General features: G+C 38.8%; 1 protein-coding gene across 1 annotated transcript in view; it reads left to right on the top strand.

The window, feature by feature from the left end:
- Positions 1–20,607, top strand: part of PLEKHG7 (pleckstrin homology and RhoGEF domain containing G7) — a 1,339,509-nt gene that overhangs the window by 924,327 nt on the left and 394,575 nt on the right. Inside the window, exon 9 of the mRNA XM_044087653.1 lies at positions 6,706–6,804. Within this exon, the coding sequence (XP_043943588.1) occupies positions 6,706–6,804 (99 nt within the window). The remainder of the gene's footprint in view (positions 1–6,705; positions 6,805–20,607) is intronic.

Below are 20,607 nucleotides of genomic sequence, written 5' to 3'. Positions count from 1 at the left end.
CATCGATGTCTGTGCAGTGACAGAAACCTGGTTCAAGGCTCCTGAGAGCACCCCAGCACTATCAGGTTTTACCTCTTATCATGCGTTCCGGCCCCAAAATCCGGACAATACCAAGAAAGGAGGGTATCCATATTCATCAAGGACACCCACACCTCAAGACTGGTGGTAACGCACGATGCATCGGAGACCATCCAGGTGCAATTAACCATAGGCAAGACTGCTCTGCAAATTGTAGCATGTTACAGGCCACCCTCACAAACTCAGGAACCTCACATGGCCTTCCTGAAAACACTAGAGGGATAAATGTATCACCAAACACCATCATACTAGGTGACTTCAATTACCCTAATATAGACTGGGAACACTACTCAAGCCCAAACACCCTAGCCCAAAAGTTCCTGGAATTCATAAACTCAAATGCCATGGAACAACTAGTCACCATCCCACAAGAGGAGAAAACATACTTGATCTCATCATCACGAACATGGGAGCACAATGTTCAACACCGAAGTATACCCCTCACTGGTGAGATCAGATCACAAACTAATCTCGCTGGAGGTCCTCATCCCACCCCACCTGAAATAAAAAGACCACAGTAAAGAACTTCTCGAAAGCCGACTTCACACTTCTAAAGACTAGTGTGCTCTCCTTTAAGGCCCCGAGCTGGCGGAAAACAGTACTCAAGCCACTGAATCACTTACAAATGCCTTCTACCAGCACCTGCAGGACTGCATGGATAAGGCAATCCCAAGCAAAACAAAGACTCTTTGTACCAAAGGCAAGCGTCCAGTCTGGTGGACCCCAGCCATAAACAAACTCTACAACAAAAGGAGGAAGCTACTACAAGATAGAGCAAAATCCTTAAAAGGTAAGACACCCTTGATCACTATAAGTAAAAAACTAAGAGCTCTCATAAAATCATCCAAAGCAAATTTTGAGAGAAAAATAGCTAAAGACTCAAAAGACAATCATAAGGCCTTCTTTAGCTATGTTAGAAACCTGGGAGGAAACTCCCAGATATGCTCAGAACTAGTTCAAAATGATGTGAAGATTACTGATCCTACAGACATTGCCAACATACTGGCTGACAGGTTCAGTGCAAACTTCTCCCCCCCCCCAAAGGAGAGATATCTATACCAAGCGATTGCAGCCCCCCAAACATCTCCAACGCCCAAGTGAGAACTGCTCTCTCCAAAGCAAAAAACACAGCATCCATGGGACCTGATGGTGTCCCCGGCTGTGTGCTCCATGAACTCAATGAGGAATTAAACCCACAGCTAGGACAGCTGTTTAATCATAGTCTTACCTCTGGATACGTACCCAGGGAGTGGCGCACTGCAACTGTGGTCCCACTTCACAAAGGCGGTGCCTCCACCGACCCTGGAAATTACCGCCCATTAGCTTGACAAGCCTTATCTGCAAAGCCATGGAGAGGATCATAATGGACCTCATAAATAAAGACATAGGGAATTTGCAGACTTTGGATCCATCCCAGTTTGGCTTTGTCAAAGGCAGATCATGCCTTCTAAACTTGGTTGACTTTTTGAAACAGTCACCAAAGCCATTGATGAGGGAAAGGCAGTCCATACAGCCTACCTCGATCTGGCGAAGGCCTTCGATACAGTACCCCACTCAGGTATCATTGAAAAACTCATCAGCTTAAATGTTAACCCATACATCACAAGATGGGTTGCAAACTGGCTGAGTGACAGAACCCACAGGGTCAGAGTTGCTGGCGCCATGTCGGACTCAAAGCCTGTCACAAGTGGTGTACCACAGGGCTCAGTCCTGGGCCCACTCTTGTTTGGCATCTACTTTTCCGAAGTACAAGCAAACACAGGAGGGTTATGGCTGACAATGTTTGCAGATGACTGCAAACTGGGCGCCATAGTAGAAAACACATCTGACACAGATATCCTTCAGAAGGGTCTCACAGAAACGGATAACTGGTGCCAGAGCCATGGCCTAAAGTTAAATGCCAAAAATGCATAGTCATACCCTTCGGGAAAAACAAGGTTACCCCTAGCTACCAAATAGGTGGCAATCCACTGAGCACAGAAGAAGTTATCAGGGACCTGGGGACCCAGGTTGATAGTAGTCTGTCATTCGACACCCATGTAGCTAAAGTAGTTAGGAAGACCTTCTACATTGCCCACCTTATCATGAAGGGATTCTCATCTAGATCAAGGGAGGTCATAGTCTCCTATACTCATCACTCATCAGACCAGTGATTGAGTACAATGCCCCATTCGGAATGTATCTGACCCGACACTTGCAGCAGCTGGAGAGGCCACAAAGTTCCTCACCAAAAGTATACAGGGCCCCAAACATCTGTCCTATGCTGACCGGCTCAAAGAACTCCAGCTCTATTCAGTCGCCACCGCTGCTCAGAGGTGACCTTTGCCTAACATACAAGGCCATGTCAAACCCAGATTTGATGAATATGCTTCACCTCATAAAATCTAGATCCGTCAGAGCCACAAGGGCGGGAGACTTAAACCTCGACACGGCTATTAATAGGACGTGCTGGAGGGATAGATTCATCACCCAAAGACTCCCTATGCTGTGGAATAAAATCCCAGTATATGTGAGGCAGAGCACCTCGCTGGCCTTGTTCAAGAGAAATCTTGACTAATGGATGGGAGATCGCAGATATACCCCAGGGATTACCTCAGTGTCACTGCTCGACAGAGGCACAGCAAAATAATGGGTATAGTTCCCCATACTAAAGGGGTGGCGTAAGCCACAAAACTATGGGCTAGGCTTGTAAATGCCCTCGGGCAGATAGCCTAGTATGAACCTATGAACCTATGAACCTATAAACAGGTAGCATGTTGTGCAGTGCAGCAGAAGTGGCATATTATCATGCGGGCAGGGATAATTCCCTTACTGTGAGGGGGAAGAAACAACTCTCTTGCCTTGTTCATTGCATATCTACTCATAGGTACATAATTTTGTATGCCAGAGCAGTAGAATTTAGCTTAAACCACTCGCTCCTTGAACTAGTGTTTATGGCATCACAGCATCCCTCCTCTCCTCTGTGCCTACCAGGCCCACATAAAAAGTTAACTAAAACAGTTTAAGGGCTCCTAGTGAGGACTGCAGATGTGACTCAGACCGTACACAGAGGCAGAAGTACTGATAGCAACAGCATATTGCCACAGAGTCTCCTACAAGCTGCCTTTGTCAGTTTACTAAACAGTGGATGAAGCTAAATTTGTTGCAGTGAAAAGTTCAAAAGAAGAATGAATCATAAAATCCTAAAACCAAAAGACTAACACTTCATTTTTTGCAGTATTAAAATAACCCCCAAAAAAATCTGAACCCTGTTGTAGGGAGATTCCCCCCAAAACACACACATACACATGCACAGACACACACACACATATTTGCACTCAATGTATTAAACCAACTGCAAAGTTGTAGGTTATACTTTTATAAGGGCAGTTTCTGAAAAATAGTTTTAAATCCACTTGTTTCAGGATTTTGTAATTTAGTCTTCTGCATTGCTTCCTTGCAGGGAATCCAAACTGTCGCTGTATTGTTTGCTGATTTTTGCAATCTTCAATAAACTCTAATCATGATCATAGTCCAGGTTTTCAGAGGCTTGTTTCTGTCTGTCTGTCTGTCTGTCTGCATTGGTGGCTGGCTACCTGGCTAGCTAACAAAAATATTGCACCTGGTCATACCTACATTCTGTCTGTCTGTCGTAATATCCTTGTAGGATGATCTGCTGCTGTTTTCTGTTATCTTTAAAAGCTGAAGCCAAGACCAAAATAATGTCTGCATCACACAAATCATCATTCCAAACCTTTATAATGTTGCTGTTTTAATTTTAGAAAGTGCAGTTTTACTAGAAATTAAAAATACATGCAGCAGACTGTTTTAATAAATGAATATTATCTCACAGATGGTAAGCAACAAATTCTTAGGGAACTACAAAGGAAGAAAAACGGAAAAAATAACCTGTTGATATAAGCCAAGAAAATAATAATTTTCAGAAAGGCAGATATACATTATTAGACAATTTCATGATAATGACTGGCATTCATGAATATAGTACACAATACATAAGCAGCCATATGACTGACAATCATACATTGAGTCCATAATGCTGTGCCATCTCTGTCTGTTGTTAGCAGTGAAGTATGCAAGTTATCCTTCAGCTAATGTTCTGAAATATTTTAACAACTTCCCTCTGAATGCTGAATGCTTGTTTCTCCCTGTGCAGTCTTCCTATTTCTGTTTACATAATGTTACATTCCCCTGACTACATTTGCTATTCATTTATTGAAACTGTGAGATGGCATTTCATGTAGCCATTGTGCTAGACATTGCAATGCTTTTCCTCATTTTCATCCAAATAGTATAACTATGGAGTTAACATCTTTAACTTAGGAGGCGTGAGGTGAAAATCCCACAATATATGGGTACATGGAAGTTTATCTCCCTGCATAAGCATGGTTAATTCACTGTGGATGGGGTAGTGTTCACGGTAGTTGCATTGTTACTCATTTGTGATCAACCATTTTGGACTTTAAGCAGTTTACAGTTTAACTTTCATAGGAAAAGTGATTCAGATATGTATGTAGGTTTGATTGAATTTGAAAATTTACCTTACAAAATCAGTTCCCAGTTGTGTAAGCATATGTTGTGGCAAGTTATGCTGTAATCTAGTGCTACAAATCTAGTGCCATTTCATTGACTGCCAGTAGTACACACAGGCACACACACAGTATCAAGGAGCTACACCCGCACTTCCACTACAACAGGGCATTGTGCAGCCTGCTCCTCAATAACATCTCTAGGTTTAATCTGAGATTACTTCTCTTTCAGCAAAATATGGTTTTGAGAATTGTTTCACTCAAGTACTGTTTCTCTGCAGTTACTGGCTGTGTACATCTGTCAAAACTGTCAAAAACGCAGAGTTGCCTGTTTTATCACTTGTCTATTCCTACAACTGATACTTCATGTATGTTCCTTTAAGAAATTATATTTTTAACTTTTTTCTATGGAAATTGCTGTTGTTGGTTGTGCTTAGTTAAAAGGATGTAAAAAACTAGTACTTGCTGACTTTAAAAATTCTCAATGGAGTACTGTTGTCGGGAATACTGGGCGAGCAAACAGGTGTAACTAAGGATATGATTTTATGAGCTAGGATAAAGGATTTGAATTGCCTAGACATACATAGTAAGGCCTTACTAAATTTAATTCTGGTGGCTGCCAAAAAAGCAGTTACTAGAAAATGGAAATCAGAATTTAAGCCAACTGTACTTAAAATGCTGAATATTGTAAAATAGATAAAAGAATAGGAGATGGGATCTTTAGAAAATGGTAGGAGTAAATTACGTTGAAAAAAATGGAAATTGTGGGTACAATGCATGCCAGAAAATGTTTTGGAGGAGGAATGAGGTTTAACAGAAGGCAGGTATTAAATAATTTAGATTATAGGAGATATAAAATATATGTGATGTATAATCTTTGTAAATGTGAACTTGTTAATATGGTTTGATTATTTTTATATAAATATACATTTGTCTGTCTTACAAGTGATAGCTTAATAAAGGTGTTTTAAAAAGATGTAGAAGTAATTCTCAAATTCACAGCAATTTCCAAATATTTTAGTAATAAATTACAAATTTTGGAACAAATCTGCGTGACTGAAATTAATTGCCAATCTTCAAAGTTTTTGTTGTGTGTGTGCTACCAGTTATTAGTTTATCACTGATGTTTAGTAGTGCAAGATATTCTAGAAGTGTAGACACAGACTTCAGAAATATTTGATCATCACAGACTTCATAAATAATTGCTCTCTGTCTCTTGAATTGCCAAGAAACAAACCATTTTGAACATCTGTAATTTGACATCTATCTTAGTATGTTGTTAAGAGATTTTATTAGCACTTTCTATTAAACATTGTATTTATTCTGCAAAGCGTACAACATTACAAATTAGTAATACTTTAAAAGCTTTTTATTTGTCTTTTTATCTATCATAATCATTGTCCACTTCTAACTTGATCATTAGACATTCTGGCATATGTTCTTGCAGAATAGGAAGTAAACATCAGCCTGCATTTGTATTATAAGAGAATGAGATTATCCCTTTTCAGCTGACATCTCTTAAAGATTCGAGCTTAACCACAAACCATTTTTTCTTTCAGTTTACTCCTGTATATGCCTGGTCACTGGTGAAGAACTTAACAGATATTGGTGAACAGGAGATCTAGAAGTTAAGCAACCATGCTGCCAGACAGCAAAGCCACAAGACTGTGATAAATGTTTTGCTATTTTCAAAAGTTTGTGCTCCCACATCATTTCACTGTGAAAACAATTTAAATTTAGTGGTGAGAAGTTCTGATGTGCACTCTCAGATGCAAGAAGCTGCACAAACTATATAAAAGCAGTTATATTTATCATCTCTGTTTAATACATTATAACAATCGAACATGAATTGTATATAGCTGAATAGCAGCCATCAGTAATGACACAATGTATAAATTAAACTCCTGTGTTCAAATTCCACTGAGATGACTTTACCGGTGTCAACAATTCTTTATATTTTATAAACAAAAAACTCTGATTCTTCAATACCTATTGTAATACCATGTCTCTCTTTATCCTAACCCCAAATGTAATCATTAGCAGCAAATGGAACTTCTTCCTTTATTTCCCAGTAACATACATTCTTTTTATATTTAACTAGGTAAGCTTTAGTTTTTTGACTCAGCTTTTTAACATCATAAAAGACTTCTGGACTCATGAACATGTTTCGGCTTCAATCCTTGCATCAGCACTTGTACAGGTAATAATCTTATATTTGTATATACCATACATGAATGTGTGCACTGAATGTTGTGAAGAAACATATTATGTATGCATCTCCTTATTCATCCTTCTTGTTAACTGCACAAAAAATGACTCAGGACTTAAATTATAAACAGAAATTCACATGTCTCACATTACACTGTACTGTTTCTTGCTCATGCTGAGTAATCTTCATTGTAATTCTCATCAGAAATCTAGCTATCCCTACTTTTAAAATGTTGGTAGTGTTAGAATAAAGAAACCCACTGGATAAAATGTTTAACATACTGACATTTTGAACATTTTTATTTATAATGCTCTGTGGTTTGAATCAAGACCTGTCAATTGCACACAGAAGGCTAAGCTACTAATGATGTGCTTGCTGTTCTCAGGGGTTTACTTCCTTAATCTCTATTTGCTAAACTTTGCCATTCTGAGTAAGTCTCCTAACCAGATTATTTTCCTGGGTTACTGTAGAACAGAGCATATGTATGTACCTTTAAGAAGCATTTCCAGATGTAGGCATGTGCATATAAATAGTGAGCACGTGCAGGCAGCAGTGCCACTTTGTGAGAACAGCCAGAGTGTTAACATGTATGAGTGTAGTAGTCAGTCTGTTTATAAGTTTATTTAAGTTTGAGTTACAAAGCCTCTTTCCTGGTGTGTTTGTGTGTAATAAATCTGCTTGAACTGAACCCACAACCACTTGTCTGTTCCTGACCGGACGAGTGACATGGTGTCAGAACTGGGATTAAGAGAGCAACTTCTTCAAGCCATGAGGTGTAGAGTTGAAGGTGAAGGCAGATTGAGATGGTTGAGTGAAACAGAGCTCAGACAAACAAAAAAGGATCAGAAATGAACTCAAGGTAACCAAAACTTGCACAAATGATTTATTTTGCAAAGAAAATGAAACAAGCATTTGTAAGGCACAAAACACATTATTAATCAAATGAGTAGCACAAAAACATATTATTCATCAAACGAAAGGCACAAAACACATTATTAATTAAACAAAATGTTTGAAACTATGATATTTGATAAAACTAACAGAAATATTCATGTGGAGCTCAGAATTACGTTTGGTTTGCATGACAAACATGTTTAAAATAAAACAGGCACAATAAAAGTATAATGAGCATGATAAGAGATTAAATGGGCATATAGTGTGCAATAAAAGGGCAAGATAAGTTTAAAAAGCAAGGTGACTGCATTTTTTAGTAAAAGACTGTGTTTGGGCATAAACTACTATTTCTCATTGGTCAAAGCCTTTCAAAGCATAACTAGAGTTGTTCAAAGTATCTCAGAGTGTGCAAAGTGTTTGCAGAGTGTGTGCTTTATTACAGTGCAGTTATTTCAAAGAGTTTGCTGTGTGGAAAGTACAGTTATATTACAAAGTGCAGTCAAAGTGCAGCCATTTCAAAATGTTTCTTATGCTGTGTACATTTATTCACAGAGTGCCGCCATTTCAAAGTGTTTCTTACACTGTACAGAGTTATTTCGCAAAGTACAGCCATTTTGGAGTGTTCTTGTGCTGTGTACAGTTTATTTGCAAAGTGCATTCATTTGGAAATGTTTCTTACTCTGAGGTTCTTCTGCTGTGTACAATTTATTCACAAAGTACAGTCATTTCAAAGTATTTCTTACACTGGTAAGGAGTGGTTTTGCAAAGTACAATGATTTAAAGTGTTCTTGTGCTTCAGAGACTTATTTGGCAAAGTGCAGTTATTTCAATGAGTTTGTTGTGCTATTGGGCATAATTACAAATTCTGGCATAAAGTTCTGGCATATATATATATATATATATATATATATATATATATATATATATATATATATATATATATATGTGTGTGTGTGTGTGTGTGTGTGTGTTTGTGTGTGTGTGTGTGTGTGTGTGTGTGTGTGTGTGTGTGTGTGTGTGTGTGTGTGTGTGTGTGTGTGTGTGTGTGTGTGTGTGTGTGTGTGTGTGTGTGTGTGTGTGTGTGTGTGTGTGTGCGCATTTGCTTATAATTCCAAGCACCTTCACTGTATGTTGATATGGAAGAGGTATTTCGCAGACTCTGTCCACTTTTGTTTGATCATAATATTGCAGAGAATTGGAGAGTATTTGAGCAGGAATATAATATTTCATACAAGCATCTTTTTCTGACAAAGATGCATGTACAAGGGCATGCATTTTGCTTAACTTAGCTGGGTCAGAAACTTTTGAAAGAGGCGTTCATTTGTGTATGCACCAGCAGTATATGCAGGAGAGGGGGGAAACTGCCATATTGTGATACTGGTTGAATCAAGGGAGAACCCTGAGTGCTTGAAACATAAATTTAGAGAAATGTACAACCTGCAGAAAAATGTTACATTAGAGAGGCACTTATTTTATACAAGAGACCAAAAGCAAGGTGAAACTTTTGTGGCACTTATTTTATACAAGAGACCAAAAGCCAGGTGAAACGTTTGCAGCTTATATCACTGACTTGAGAAATAAGGCTAACATGTTCAGATTTGGTCACTTGAAAGATGTGTTAATAAAGGGCAAACTTGTGTGTGGGTTTTAATAGTGCTTCAGTGAGAACGATTTTGCTTCATAACAGTGATTTAACGTTGAGCAAAGCCATAAAGATTTGTCAAACTTGTGTGCTCACAGAAAGACACACAAGTATGCTTGCAAGTGATAAGAGCATGGTTTCAGTAGCCTCTAGAGCAAACATAGACAACATGCAGCACATGGCAAGCAGAAACAGGCCTAAGCACATGGAAGCTGCAACCCCTGTGGGTTCCCCTGGGAGGAGCTGTAACTTTCTAGCAGGTTCCAAGACTAGCTCAGCAAAATGGACATGCTCAGTGCAGAATAAGGGTGAGTCAGAAAAACCCAAGTCAATCTTATTGTTAATTGCCGTAATTGTGGTGCCAGTCATGAATTTAAAGCAGAGAAGTGCTCAGCATTTGGCCGGCAATGCCACAAGTGTAAAAAATGGAACCACTTTCAAAAGTTTTGTAAATCAAGCAGGGTTCATTCAGTTATTAAGAAAGATCACTCAAGAAAGCAAGTTGATCATATAGAAAGCTGCAACCCTACTTTCTGTATAGATGGTATAGCAGTGGTCGATAAAAAGTTTAATGCAGTAGATTTGTTGACAAAGAATGAAGTATTTTGTACTGTCCTGATCAATGGTAAACCCACAGAGCTCAAAGCAGACACTGGTTCAAAGTATAATGTAATGTCAGCAGAAACATTTGCTAGAGTGAGAGCTGGTGAGCAACTTAATTTGGCCAATTGTGTGAAGCTTGTTGCTTATGGAGGTGAAGGGATTCAGACCGAAGACTTAGTAGTGCTTTCATGCTATTTGGCTGGGAACAGTTACAGCTTGCAATTTCATGCAGTCCGATACCTTTGCAATCATTATTTGGTCTCAGAGACAGTTTAAGAATGAAACTGCTTTCTTTTACCAATGAAGTACATCATGTAAGCACATGCTCTGGAATAGACTTCCCATACATGTCAAGCAGAACACCTCATTGGTCCTCTTCAAGAGAAATCTTGATGAGTGGATGGGAAATAGAAATTTCACCCCGGGGACCACTGCTGTTGCTCTACTTGATAAAGGCACTGGGAATGAATGCCATGCGGCGTGATGCTAGGGCACTTCTATGGGCTAGGCTTATAAAGGCTACAGGGCCATTAGCCTTGTACACACCTATGAACCTATGTCCCAGTTCCAACATCAGTGACGCTGTTTTCTTAGAGTGTGCTGAAGTGTTTGATGACAGGCTAGGCAGACTTCCAGTTGTGTACTCCATGAAAATAGACCCAGAGATCAGTCCAGTGGTAAGACCAGCAAGGAGAGTTCCAATAGCTATGCAGGACAAAGTCAAAGTCCAGTTAGATAAAATGGTGCAGCAAGGTGTGATTTGTCCAGTCATAGAATCAACTAAGTGGGTGTCTTCCATGGTAGCTGCTCATAATAAAAATTCAGATGAAATCAGAATATGCATTGACCCAAGAGACTTGAACAAGGCATTGAAGAGATCTCATCATCCTATGCGTACAGTCGAGGAGATTGCTGCCCTCATGTCAAATGCTGCTGTTTTTTTTCTGTCTTAGATGCAAAGAGTTCATTTTGGCAAGTAATGCTTGATTGCAGATCTTCACTACTGACTACAATCAGTACCCCATTTGGTAGATACATATTCCTCAGGATTCCTTTTGGAATAAATTCTGCCAATGAAGTCTTTCAGGGTGAAATAGAGGAAATGTTTTTGTGTTCTCCATGTGCTATAATAGTTTATGATTTACTGGTTGTAGGCAATGGTGAAGCAGAGCATGACAGAAACCTCAGGAAAGCTCTGGGCAGAGCATGTGAAGTGAACTTGAAGATTAATCCTCTGAAGTGTAAATTTAGGCTACCAGAAGTTACTTATGTAGGTCATTTATTTACCAGTACAAGCTTACGACCAAATCCTTCTAAACAAGCAGCCATTCTTGAGATGCCAGCCCCAGACAATGTCCAAGCTTTACAGCATTTTCTTGGTATGGTTAACTATTTGGGCAAATTTATCCTTGACTTTAGTGAGTTATCAGCACCTTTGAGAGAGCCGACATGGAAATATGTTGCCTGGTCATGGTTAGAACAACACCAGAGAGCATTTAATAACTTCAAATAGCAAATTTTCAACCCACCTATATTGAGATGCCATGATTCCACAAACCAGTAGTTCTTTCCTGTGATGCTTCAAAGTTCAGTCTTGTTGCAGTTATTCTTCAAAAGGGCAGACCAGTTTCCTATCCATCTAGAGCTCTTACCCAAACTGAAATGCAGTATGCTCAAATTGAGAAGGAACATTTGGCAATTGTGTTTGCATGTTCGAAGTTTCATGATTTTATTTTTTGCCGAGCTATCCAAATTAAAACTGATCATACACCTCTAGTCACTATTTTAAAGAAGCCTGTACATTCAGCTCCAGCAAGACTCCAAAGAAGGATGCTCAGATTACAAAAGTACAATTTCAAAATGGTCTATACAAAAGGCAAACATCTTTATCTGGCTGATACCTTATCCAGATAATCCGGAAATACCATGGAACAGCTTGATGCAGAGAATTTTGACTTTGATGTCATGGAAGTGCATAATTTTTCTACCATGAGACTTGATGAGCTGAGAGATCATACAAAGACTGATCCAATTTTGCAAAAGCTCAACCACTTCATCAATGAAGGATGGCCATCAAAGCAATCATCTGTACTTCCAGAAGTGCAACCTTACTTTCCATGCAGAGATGAGATGCTGATGGAAGATGGTACAGTTTTCAAAAGTCCGAAAGTTATTGTTCCTACTTCCTTACAACATGAATACATTCAGATTTTGCATCGTGGCCACCCAGGTTCTGATTCTACCAAAAAAAAGGGTGAGAGGACTAGTATTCTGGCCTTCTCTAGCAAAAGACATTTATAAAGTGTTTTCTTCTTGTTCAGTATGCAACAGTACTAAACCGCATTTGCAAAAAGAGCCACTTTAGCTAAGGCAGATTCCTGAACTACCTTGGTCAACAGTAGCCACTTCAGCTAAGCCAGATTCCGGAACTACCTTGGTCAACAGTAGCCACTGACATATTTGAGTGGAACAATTAGTATTACTTAGTGTTGGTAGACTCTTATTCTAACTAACACGTGAAAGAAAACAAAAGCTGGATAAACGCCTGGTATACACCTCAAGCGAAAAAAAATGAAAAGACCAATGGTTAGACCACAGCTGAAGATAAAAATGGAATAATCCACGTCAGGAAATAAATCACTTGCAGCTTCACAGTAGTGCCCTTTATAAAACCAAAAGTTGTAACTGAGATGTAGTAGTCAAGGTAGGAAACGGTTCACACCACTTTATTAAACAAGAGTAAGCGCTTTCGCGATCTAAGTCAGCTGATCGCTTCTTCAGACTCATAAAAACAGTTAAAACATTGGTATTTAAAATATGGTTCAACCAATGAAAACACATATAGAACTATGACATAGACTAATTAAAATTGCATACATCAGTACATTAATTTGCTTTATATTCTGCATAAGATGAAATAAAATATACATATAACAGACACATTTTATGTAATAATCCATATTACTTAATGTTTTAGTGGTCTGGATTTTAAAAAAGGTTTCAAGGAAACAGCATTGTTCAATCCAGGAGACCTATCTGCCTGAAGTAGTAAAATCCATCTTTGTTCGGCTTCCTCTACCTTATTCCTTATATCACCTCCCCTCTTACTTTTATTTATTATTTCTAAAACCATGAAATTAAAAATATGTTTCCTATCTTCTTCTTCCACATGTTTTGCTAAACCACTTGTGTCTTTTTTATTTCTTATATCTCTAAGGTGTTCAAGGATACGTTCCTTTAGACACCTATTGGTTTTGCCTATATAAAAAGCATTACAGACAGTGCAGAAGCTGAAATAAACCAAATTTTGTGTTCTGCAGTCAGCATAAAAATCTACATCAATTCTAAATCCTAGTGTAGGATGTTTATATGTAGATTTATTATATAAATAGTCACATGCTGTACAATTTCTGCAAGGAAAAGTCCCCTGCCTATCAGATAGGATCATTCTTTCATTGTTTCTGGATTTGTAACATAGTTGCCTTTTTAAGGACCTCTTATTTCTAAAAGAAAAGCTGGGTCTGTCTTCTAACAATTCTCTCAAGTCAGGATCCGACAATAAAACATTCCAATTCTTCTCAAAAATATTACAGAACCTTCTGATATCACTTGAATAAGTTATAGGGAATCTAACTTTAAAATCATGACCTTCCTTGCTTTTAACATCTTCTATACTATTTGAGAAGAGCGGTTTACATCTCCCATCCCTATTATCAATGGTATATTTAGAGCTTTCATTTATGTCTTTCTTACTATAACCTCTGTTTAAGAAGTCTTTCTCTAATATAGTCATTGTCTTCACAAAGCCTTCATCTGTATTATGTAAGCGGCTTATTCTCATATATTGTCCTTTCACTACATTTTTGTGTACAAATGTTGGATACATACTAGTCTTATGTAAGATACTATTTCTCCATGTAGATTTTCTATACATCCCTGTTGTAAGTTTGTCTAATGCTGTCTTCTTAACCAAAACATCTAGGAACTCAATAGAGTCCCTGGAATGCTGGCTAGTGAATCTTAAAAATTCAGTGGTGCTATGTAAGTACTCCACCATCTCTTGCAACTCTTCATTAGTACCATCCCATAACAGGAAGACGTCATCTACAAAGCATTATATACCATACAATTTTGCTAGCATATTTATTGCTAGCACTTAATACATGATCTTTTTCCCATGCAGCCAATGCTAAGTTGGCGTAGCTGTTAGCACAAGCCGTGCCCATTGCTACACCAACTTTCTGCAGATAAAACTTGTCATTGAATATAAAGACATTATTTTCTAGGACAATGTCAAGCAACTCACATATCAAATTAATCTTAGTGCTTTGAAAAACTTGTTTCAAGGTCAGAATATCACGTATTTTCTCAATACCCCATTTATTCAGTATCACTGTGAACAGTGAAGTGACATCCATTGTCACAAACATATAATTTCTATTAATATTCCTGGTCTTCTTATATAACAGTCGCAGAAATGCCTTTGTATCCCTTAGTATAGTCTCACATGATTTTAGGACTATTTGTAAATTTTGTTCAATATAAATTGAGATGGCTTCTGTGGCCCATCCTTTACTGGATACAATAGGTCTCATAGCGGGCTGTGTGATGTCTTTGTGAATTTTAGGTAGACCATAAATAATGGGTATAGTTGGATGTTCTATCTGAAAGTAGTCAAACAATTCCTCTGATACATAATTAGTAATCAATAAGTCAAAAATATATACAGATATCCTGTCAATTATACCTTGTACTTGTCTCTCATTTAGTTCAACATAAGTATCTGTATCATTCAAAAGTTCCATCATTTTCTTGTAATAAAAACCCTTATCCATTACTACTACACTGCCCCCCTTGTCAGCAGGCCTAATTTCAATGCTGTGAGAATCCTTTAGTTCTGACAGTGCTTCAGTTTCTGATTTACTCAAGTTATAAAATCTAGATGGAAGATTTTTAGCATGCATCTCTCTAATTTCATGTTCACACACATTAGTGAAAGTTTCAACTGCGGGATGTGTCTTGGGTACAAAGGCACTAGGTTGTTTAAACATATTATCAAATACATTTCTTTTAAACATGGTTTTAAGTGTTAGGTTACGAGAAAATAACTTCAGCTCTTTTAATAAATCAGTTAATACTGTTTTCTGTGCTGGAATAAAGTTCAGGCCTCTATTTAACAATGAGGCTTGTGCATCAGTTAAAGAAAAGCTAGATATATTAATTACCAAGTTTTTTGTTGGTTCTTGCTCCTGGTGTTCATATATGCAGGAGTCACTCATTCTCTCTGCTGTAATCGTGTTCTCCCTCTTTGATTCCTGCTGCTTGACCTGTCCCTTATTGGCAGCGCCTTCTTTAACACAAATGGAAGGATTGAGGTTTGTGTAGCTTCCTTTTGCTCCAAAAAAGCTACTGAATCAGAATTAACACTGGAATCCATCCTTCTGTTAGTGCAAGCCATTTGGAAAGTTTCTTTTGCCATTCCACCATTTTCAAATGTGGGAGGTTCTATACATACTCTCTTAAGTGCTAGCAATAAATATGCTAGCAAAATTGTATGGTATATACGTTTTGTAGATGACGTCTTCCTGTTATGGGATGGTACTAATGAAGAGTTGCAAGAGATGGTGGAGTACTTACATAGCACCACTGAATTTTTAAGATTCACTAGCCAACATTCCAGAGACTCTATTGAGTTCCTAGATGTTTTGGTTAAGAAGACAGCGTTAGACGAACTTACAACAGGGATGTATAGAAAATCTACATGGAGAAATAGTATCTTACATAAGACTAGTATGCATCCAACATTTGTACACAAAAATGTAGTGAAAGGACAATATATGAGAATAAGCCGCTTACATAATACAGATGAAGGCTTTGTGAAGACAATGACTATATTAGAGAAAGACTTCTTAAACAGAGGTTATAGTAAGAAAGACATAAATGAAAGCTTTAAATATACCATTGAAAATAGGGATGGGAGATGTAAACCGCTCTTCTCAAATACTATAGAAGATGTTAAAAGCAAGGAAGGTCATGATTTTAAAGTTAGATTCCCTATAACTTATTCAAGTGACATCAGAAGGTTCTGTAATATTTTTGAGAAGAATTGGAATGTTTTATTGTCGGATCCTGACTTGAGAGAATTGTTAGAAGACAGACCCAGCTTTTCTTTTAGAAATAAGAGGTCCTTAAAAAGGCAGCTATGTTAAAATCCAGAAACAATGAAAGAATGATCCTATCTGATAGGCAGGGGACTTTTCCTTGCAGAAATTGTACAGCATGTGACTATTTATATAATAAATCTACATATAAACATCCTACACTAGGATTTAGAATTGATATAGATTTTTATGCTGACTGCAGAACACAAAATTTGGTTTATTTCAGCTTCTGCACTGTCTGTAATGCTTTTTATATAGGCAAAACCAATAGGTGTCTAAAGGAACGTATCCTTGAACACCTTAGAGATATAAGAAATAAAAAAGACACAAGTGCTTTAGCAAAACATGTGGAAGAAGAAGATAGGAAACATATTTTTAATTTCATGGTTTTAGAAATAATAAATAAAAGTAAGAGGGGAGGTGATATAAGGAATAAGGTAGAGGAAGCCGAACAAAGATGGATTTTACTACTTCAGGCAGATAGGTCTCCTGGATTGAACGATGCTGTTTCCTTGAAACCTTTTTAAAATCCAGACCACTAAAACATTAAGTAATATGGATTATTACATAAAATGTGTCTGTTATATGTATATTTTATTTCATCTTATGCAGAATATAAAGCAAATTAATGTACTGATGTATGCAATTTTAATTAGTCTATGTCATAGTTCTATATGTGTTTTCATTGGTTGAACCATATTTTAAATACCAATGTTTTAACTGTTTTTATGAGTCTGAAGAAGCGATCAGCTGACTTAGATCGCGAAAGCGCTTACTCTTGTTTAATAAAGTGGTGTGAAACTGCAAGTGAACCGTTTCCTACCTTGACTACTACATCCCAGTTACAACTTTTGGTTTTATAAAGGGCACTACTGTGAAGCTGCAAGTGATTTATTTCCTGACGTGGATTATTCCATTTTTATCTTCAGCTGTGGTCTAACCATTGGTCTTTTCATTTTTTTTTTTTTTCTTATTCTAACTAGTCTGAGATCGATTTGCTACCTAACCTAACATCCAGTCCTGTTATTATTAAGATGAAACATCATTTCTCAGTCCATGGTAGTCCACATAAAGTTATTTCTGAGAACAGTACCCAATTTACCAGTCAATTGTTTCAGAGATTATCAAAAGAGTGGGACTTTATACATGTTACTTGTAGTCCCGAATACCCACAGTCAAATGGCCTTGCTGAACATGCAGTACAGAGTGCAAAGCAATTACTAGAGAGGTCAAAGCATGACAATACAGATTTCTTCTTGAATTTACTTAATCTCAGAAATATACCTCGTGACAACGTACTTGGCTCGCCTGCTCAGAGACTTCTATCTAGGCAAACCAGAACAACTTTGCCTATCAGTTCTAGTTTGTTGGTGCCTAATGGTAAAAATAACAGAGCAATCAAAGCCCAGCTTTTTAAGATACGTTCCTTTCAGAAGTCCAGCTATGATAAAATGAGCAGATTTAGTCATCCGTTAAAAGAAGGAGAGACAGTGAGTATGCAAACCGTGATAGGCTTTGATCGAATTGGTCAAGTGAGTGGTATATGTGCTGAGCCTAGATCCTACATAGTGGAATCTGAGGGTATAAAATGCAAGAGAAATTGCAGGCATCTTCTTTCTGTATCAGAAACAATATTGCAGGATTGTACCTATGATACAGACTCTAGATCTCAGAGCAACCCTGACAACAGTCATGCCAAAGAACATGTCTCAGTATCCATTCCCATTCCTGATGATGTCCCAGTTGTCCCCAAAGTTGAATATTCCTTGAAGACAGTCCCCGTTGCTAGATCCAGTTCTGAATTTTATGTTACACAATCAGGTCATATTTCTAGACCTAGTGTAAAAGGGTCTGTGTTATTTAATCGACCGTCAAGATGTTCGAAGACTAGAAGTTCAAACGGGGAAGTTCGAAAAATGAAAATGTCGAAGCTGCGGAAATAATAATTCTTTTCCAGGGAAAGAATTTGGTTGGCTGTTTCTGCAGCTTCGACATTTTCCCTACTGTGGTGCGAAAGTTATGGATCGGGTTAAGGTAAGTGTGCGAGTGTGACAGACGTTGAGGTTAGGGTGCGGGTAAGGTAAGTGTGCGATAGTGATGGACTTTAGGGTTAGGATGCAGGTAAGGTAAGTGTGCGATAGTGACGGACTTTAGGGTTAGGGTGTGGGTAAGGTAAGTGTGCGATGGTGACGGACTTTAGGGTTAGGGTGCGGGTAAAGTAAGTGTGCGATAGTGACGGACTTTAGGGCTAGGGTGCGGGTAAGGTAAGTGTGTGATAGTGACAGACTTTAGGGTTAGGGTGTGGGTAAGGCAAGTGTGCGATAGTGACGGACCTTAGGGTTAGGGTTTGGGTTAAGATTAGTGCATAGATAGTTGTGTTTGTAAGGTTTATTGTAGGTTTATTAGGTTTTTGGTGTGCTTGTGTTGTATGTGTGTTTTTCGCAACAGCAAATTTTTTCCCTCTGAAAAAAATTTGCTGTTCTGAAGTTTTGATGTTGTCATATTTTGAACTTCCAAGTTCGAACATATGGTGTTCGAAATTTTGGAAGTTCGGTTATATGACATAGACCCATGTAAAATACACAACAACCTGGTCATGATTATTTTATACGTGTCTGATTTTGTGTGATTCCAAGCCAAAGAATTAGTTCTGTATAATTGCATGTCAAAAGATCATATGTTCTGTAGTCCCATTTCGCCTTCATTCTTACACTTGGGATCGGAGCCGAACCTCAGCTCTGACTCGGCCATATTCTAGCTCAAAAACTTATGGTTGGCTTGTGGCTAGGAGGTAGCCCATCATGCAACACTACATTCCCCAGATCTTGTTTGCCGCTTGTTCAGCTCAGACGTGATTCTTCCTGGCCGTGCCTAAGTGATATATTTTTCAATATATTGGATTGTCATTTTTAGATATTGCTGTATTGTCTTGATATTCACTGTGTATATTTGCAGTTTTCTGTCTGTCTCGGATGATTTGCTGCTTTTTTGCTGTGTCTTGTTGTTTGTTGTTAGGCCATTTCTGGTATCCCTGCATCGTTTTTCTGTTCTGCCAGTTTTTTCCTCTTTCCCCTTGGGCTAGGCCCATTTAAGTTAGAGGACCTAGTCCTCTTTCTGCTGTTTGTCCTATGTTGGGCTAGGCCCATTTAAATTAGAGGACCTAGTCCTTGTTTTTTTTTTCCCTTCTCCCTGAGCTAGGCCCATTTAAATTAGAGGACCTAGTCCTCGGTTTATTTCTTACTGCTGTTTCCTCTTCCTTTAGGGCTAGACCCGTTTAACTTAGAGGACGTAGTCCTCCATTATCTTTTATTGTTGTGTGTTGTAGTTTTTGTTTGGGAATTATGTCCAAAGAATCTAAGGACCATAAGCCTTCGGGCTTCAAAAAGTGCACCAAATGTGCCCAGAAGATGTCCTTGACTGATGGGCACCATTTGTGTGTTTACTGTTTGGGGGCTATCCACCTCCAAGAGTCTTGCCTGTTTTACAATGCGTTCAGTCCTCGTGTTCATCAGGAGAGGAAGAACAAATTAATTTTGAAGGGACTACTAAAGCATTCTTTTGAGGAGGAATTAGGACCCTCATCATCCAGTTCTGAGTCTCCCTCCTCCTCCAAAAAGGAAAGACAAAAAACTACCAAAAGGCGGTCTCCTACCCAATCTGTTTCATCGGAGCCGCCAGACAAAATTGCTAAAGTGGCTTCACCCTCATTGGCTCCACTGATTTCGGTGCCGACAGAGAGTAGCTTAGTGGATCCTTCAGTCTTAGCTCCACGTACTTTGGAACCGATGACTGACATTACTGTTCGGAGCCGGTCATCTGATCTTTGGCCGGTTTCTCTGACTCTTAGGTCACCGTTTTTACAGCAATCCAGATCCCCCACTCTATCTTCTAGGTCCTCTAGGAGCGTTTCTGATGAGGATGTCGAGAGAGTGGTGCATAGACTGCTTCAGACCTCGGTGTTGGCAACTTTGCTTTTGGCTCCATCCCAATCAGTTCTGGAGTCTAATGTTCCACCCCGCTCAATTGATGTTCCTCCTCCAAGCATCTCTGTGCCTTCAGAGCCAGAGCTGTTTATACCTCCAGTTGTGGATAGGTCGGTTCCAGCTACCTCAGTTGGTCTCTCGGTTCCGATATCCACTCTGACCCTCTTGGTGCCATCCGTGGGGTCGAGGATCCATGGCTGTCCAGTCGGGCACGAGGGGGATGCTTCGAATTGAACTTATTTGGTTCCATGCCTACCTCTTGCTGTTTTGGTGCGGGTGAGCTTGGACCCCACATCTGCTTCAGAGCCTATCTCCTCAGTACCGAGGGTTGCCTCTGTATCTTCGATGCGGAGGGCAGCCTCGGAGCTGGGGGGATCAGCATTCGAAGTGATAAGGAGTGTACTGTCCAGGACTTTAGCTTCATCCAGAGGTACCGACACTCTTCCCGCTAAGCCACCAATCTCATTCTCAGCTCCCTCTCTCTCCCTACACAGCAGAGACCCACAGTCTC

Source organism: Protopterus annectens, chromosome 11.part0 (genome assembly GCF_019279795.1).
Source record: "Protopterus annectens isolate FY-2018-M chromosome 11.part0, PAN1.0, whole genome shotgun sequence".
In the NCBI taxonomy this organism is placed as follows: Eukaryota; Metazoa; Chordata; order Ceratodontiformes; family Protopteridae; genus Protopterus; species Protopterus annectens.
The sequence above is the reverse complement of the archived record's forward strand: the minus strand, read 5'-3'. Positions and strand labels throughout refer to the sequence as shown.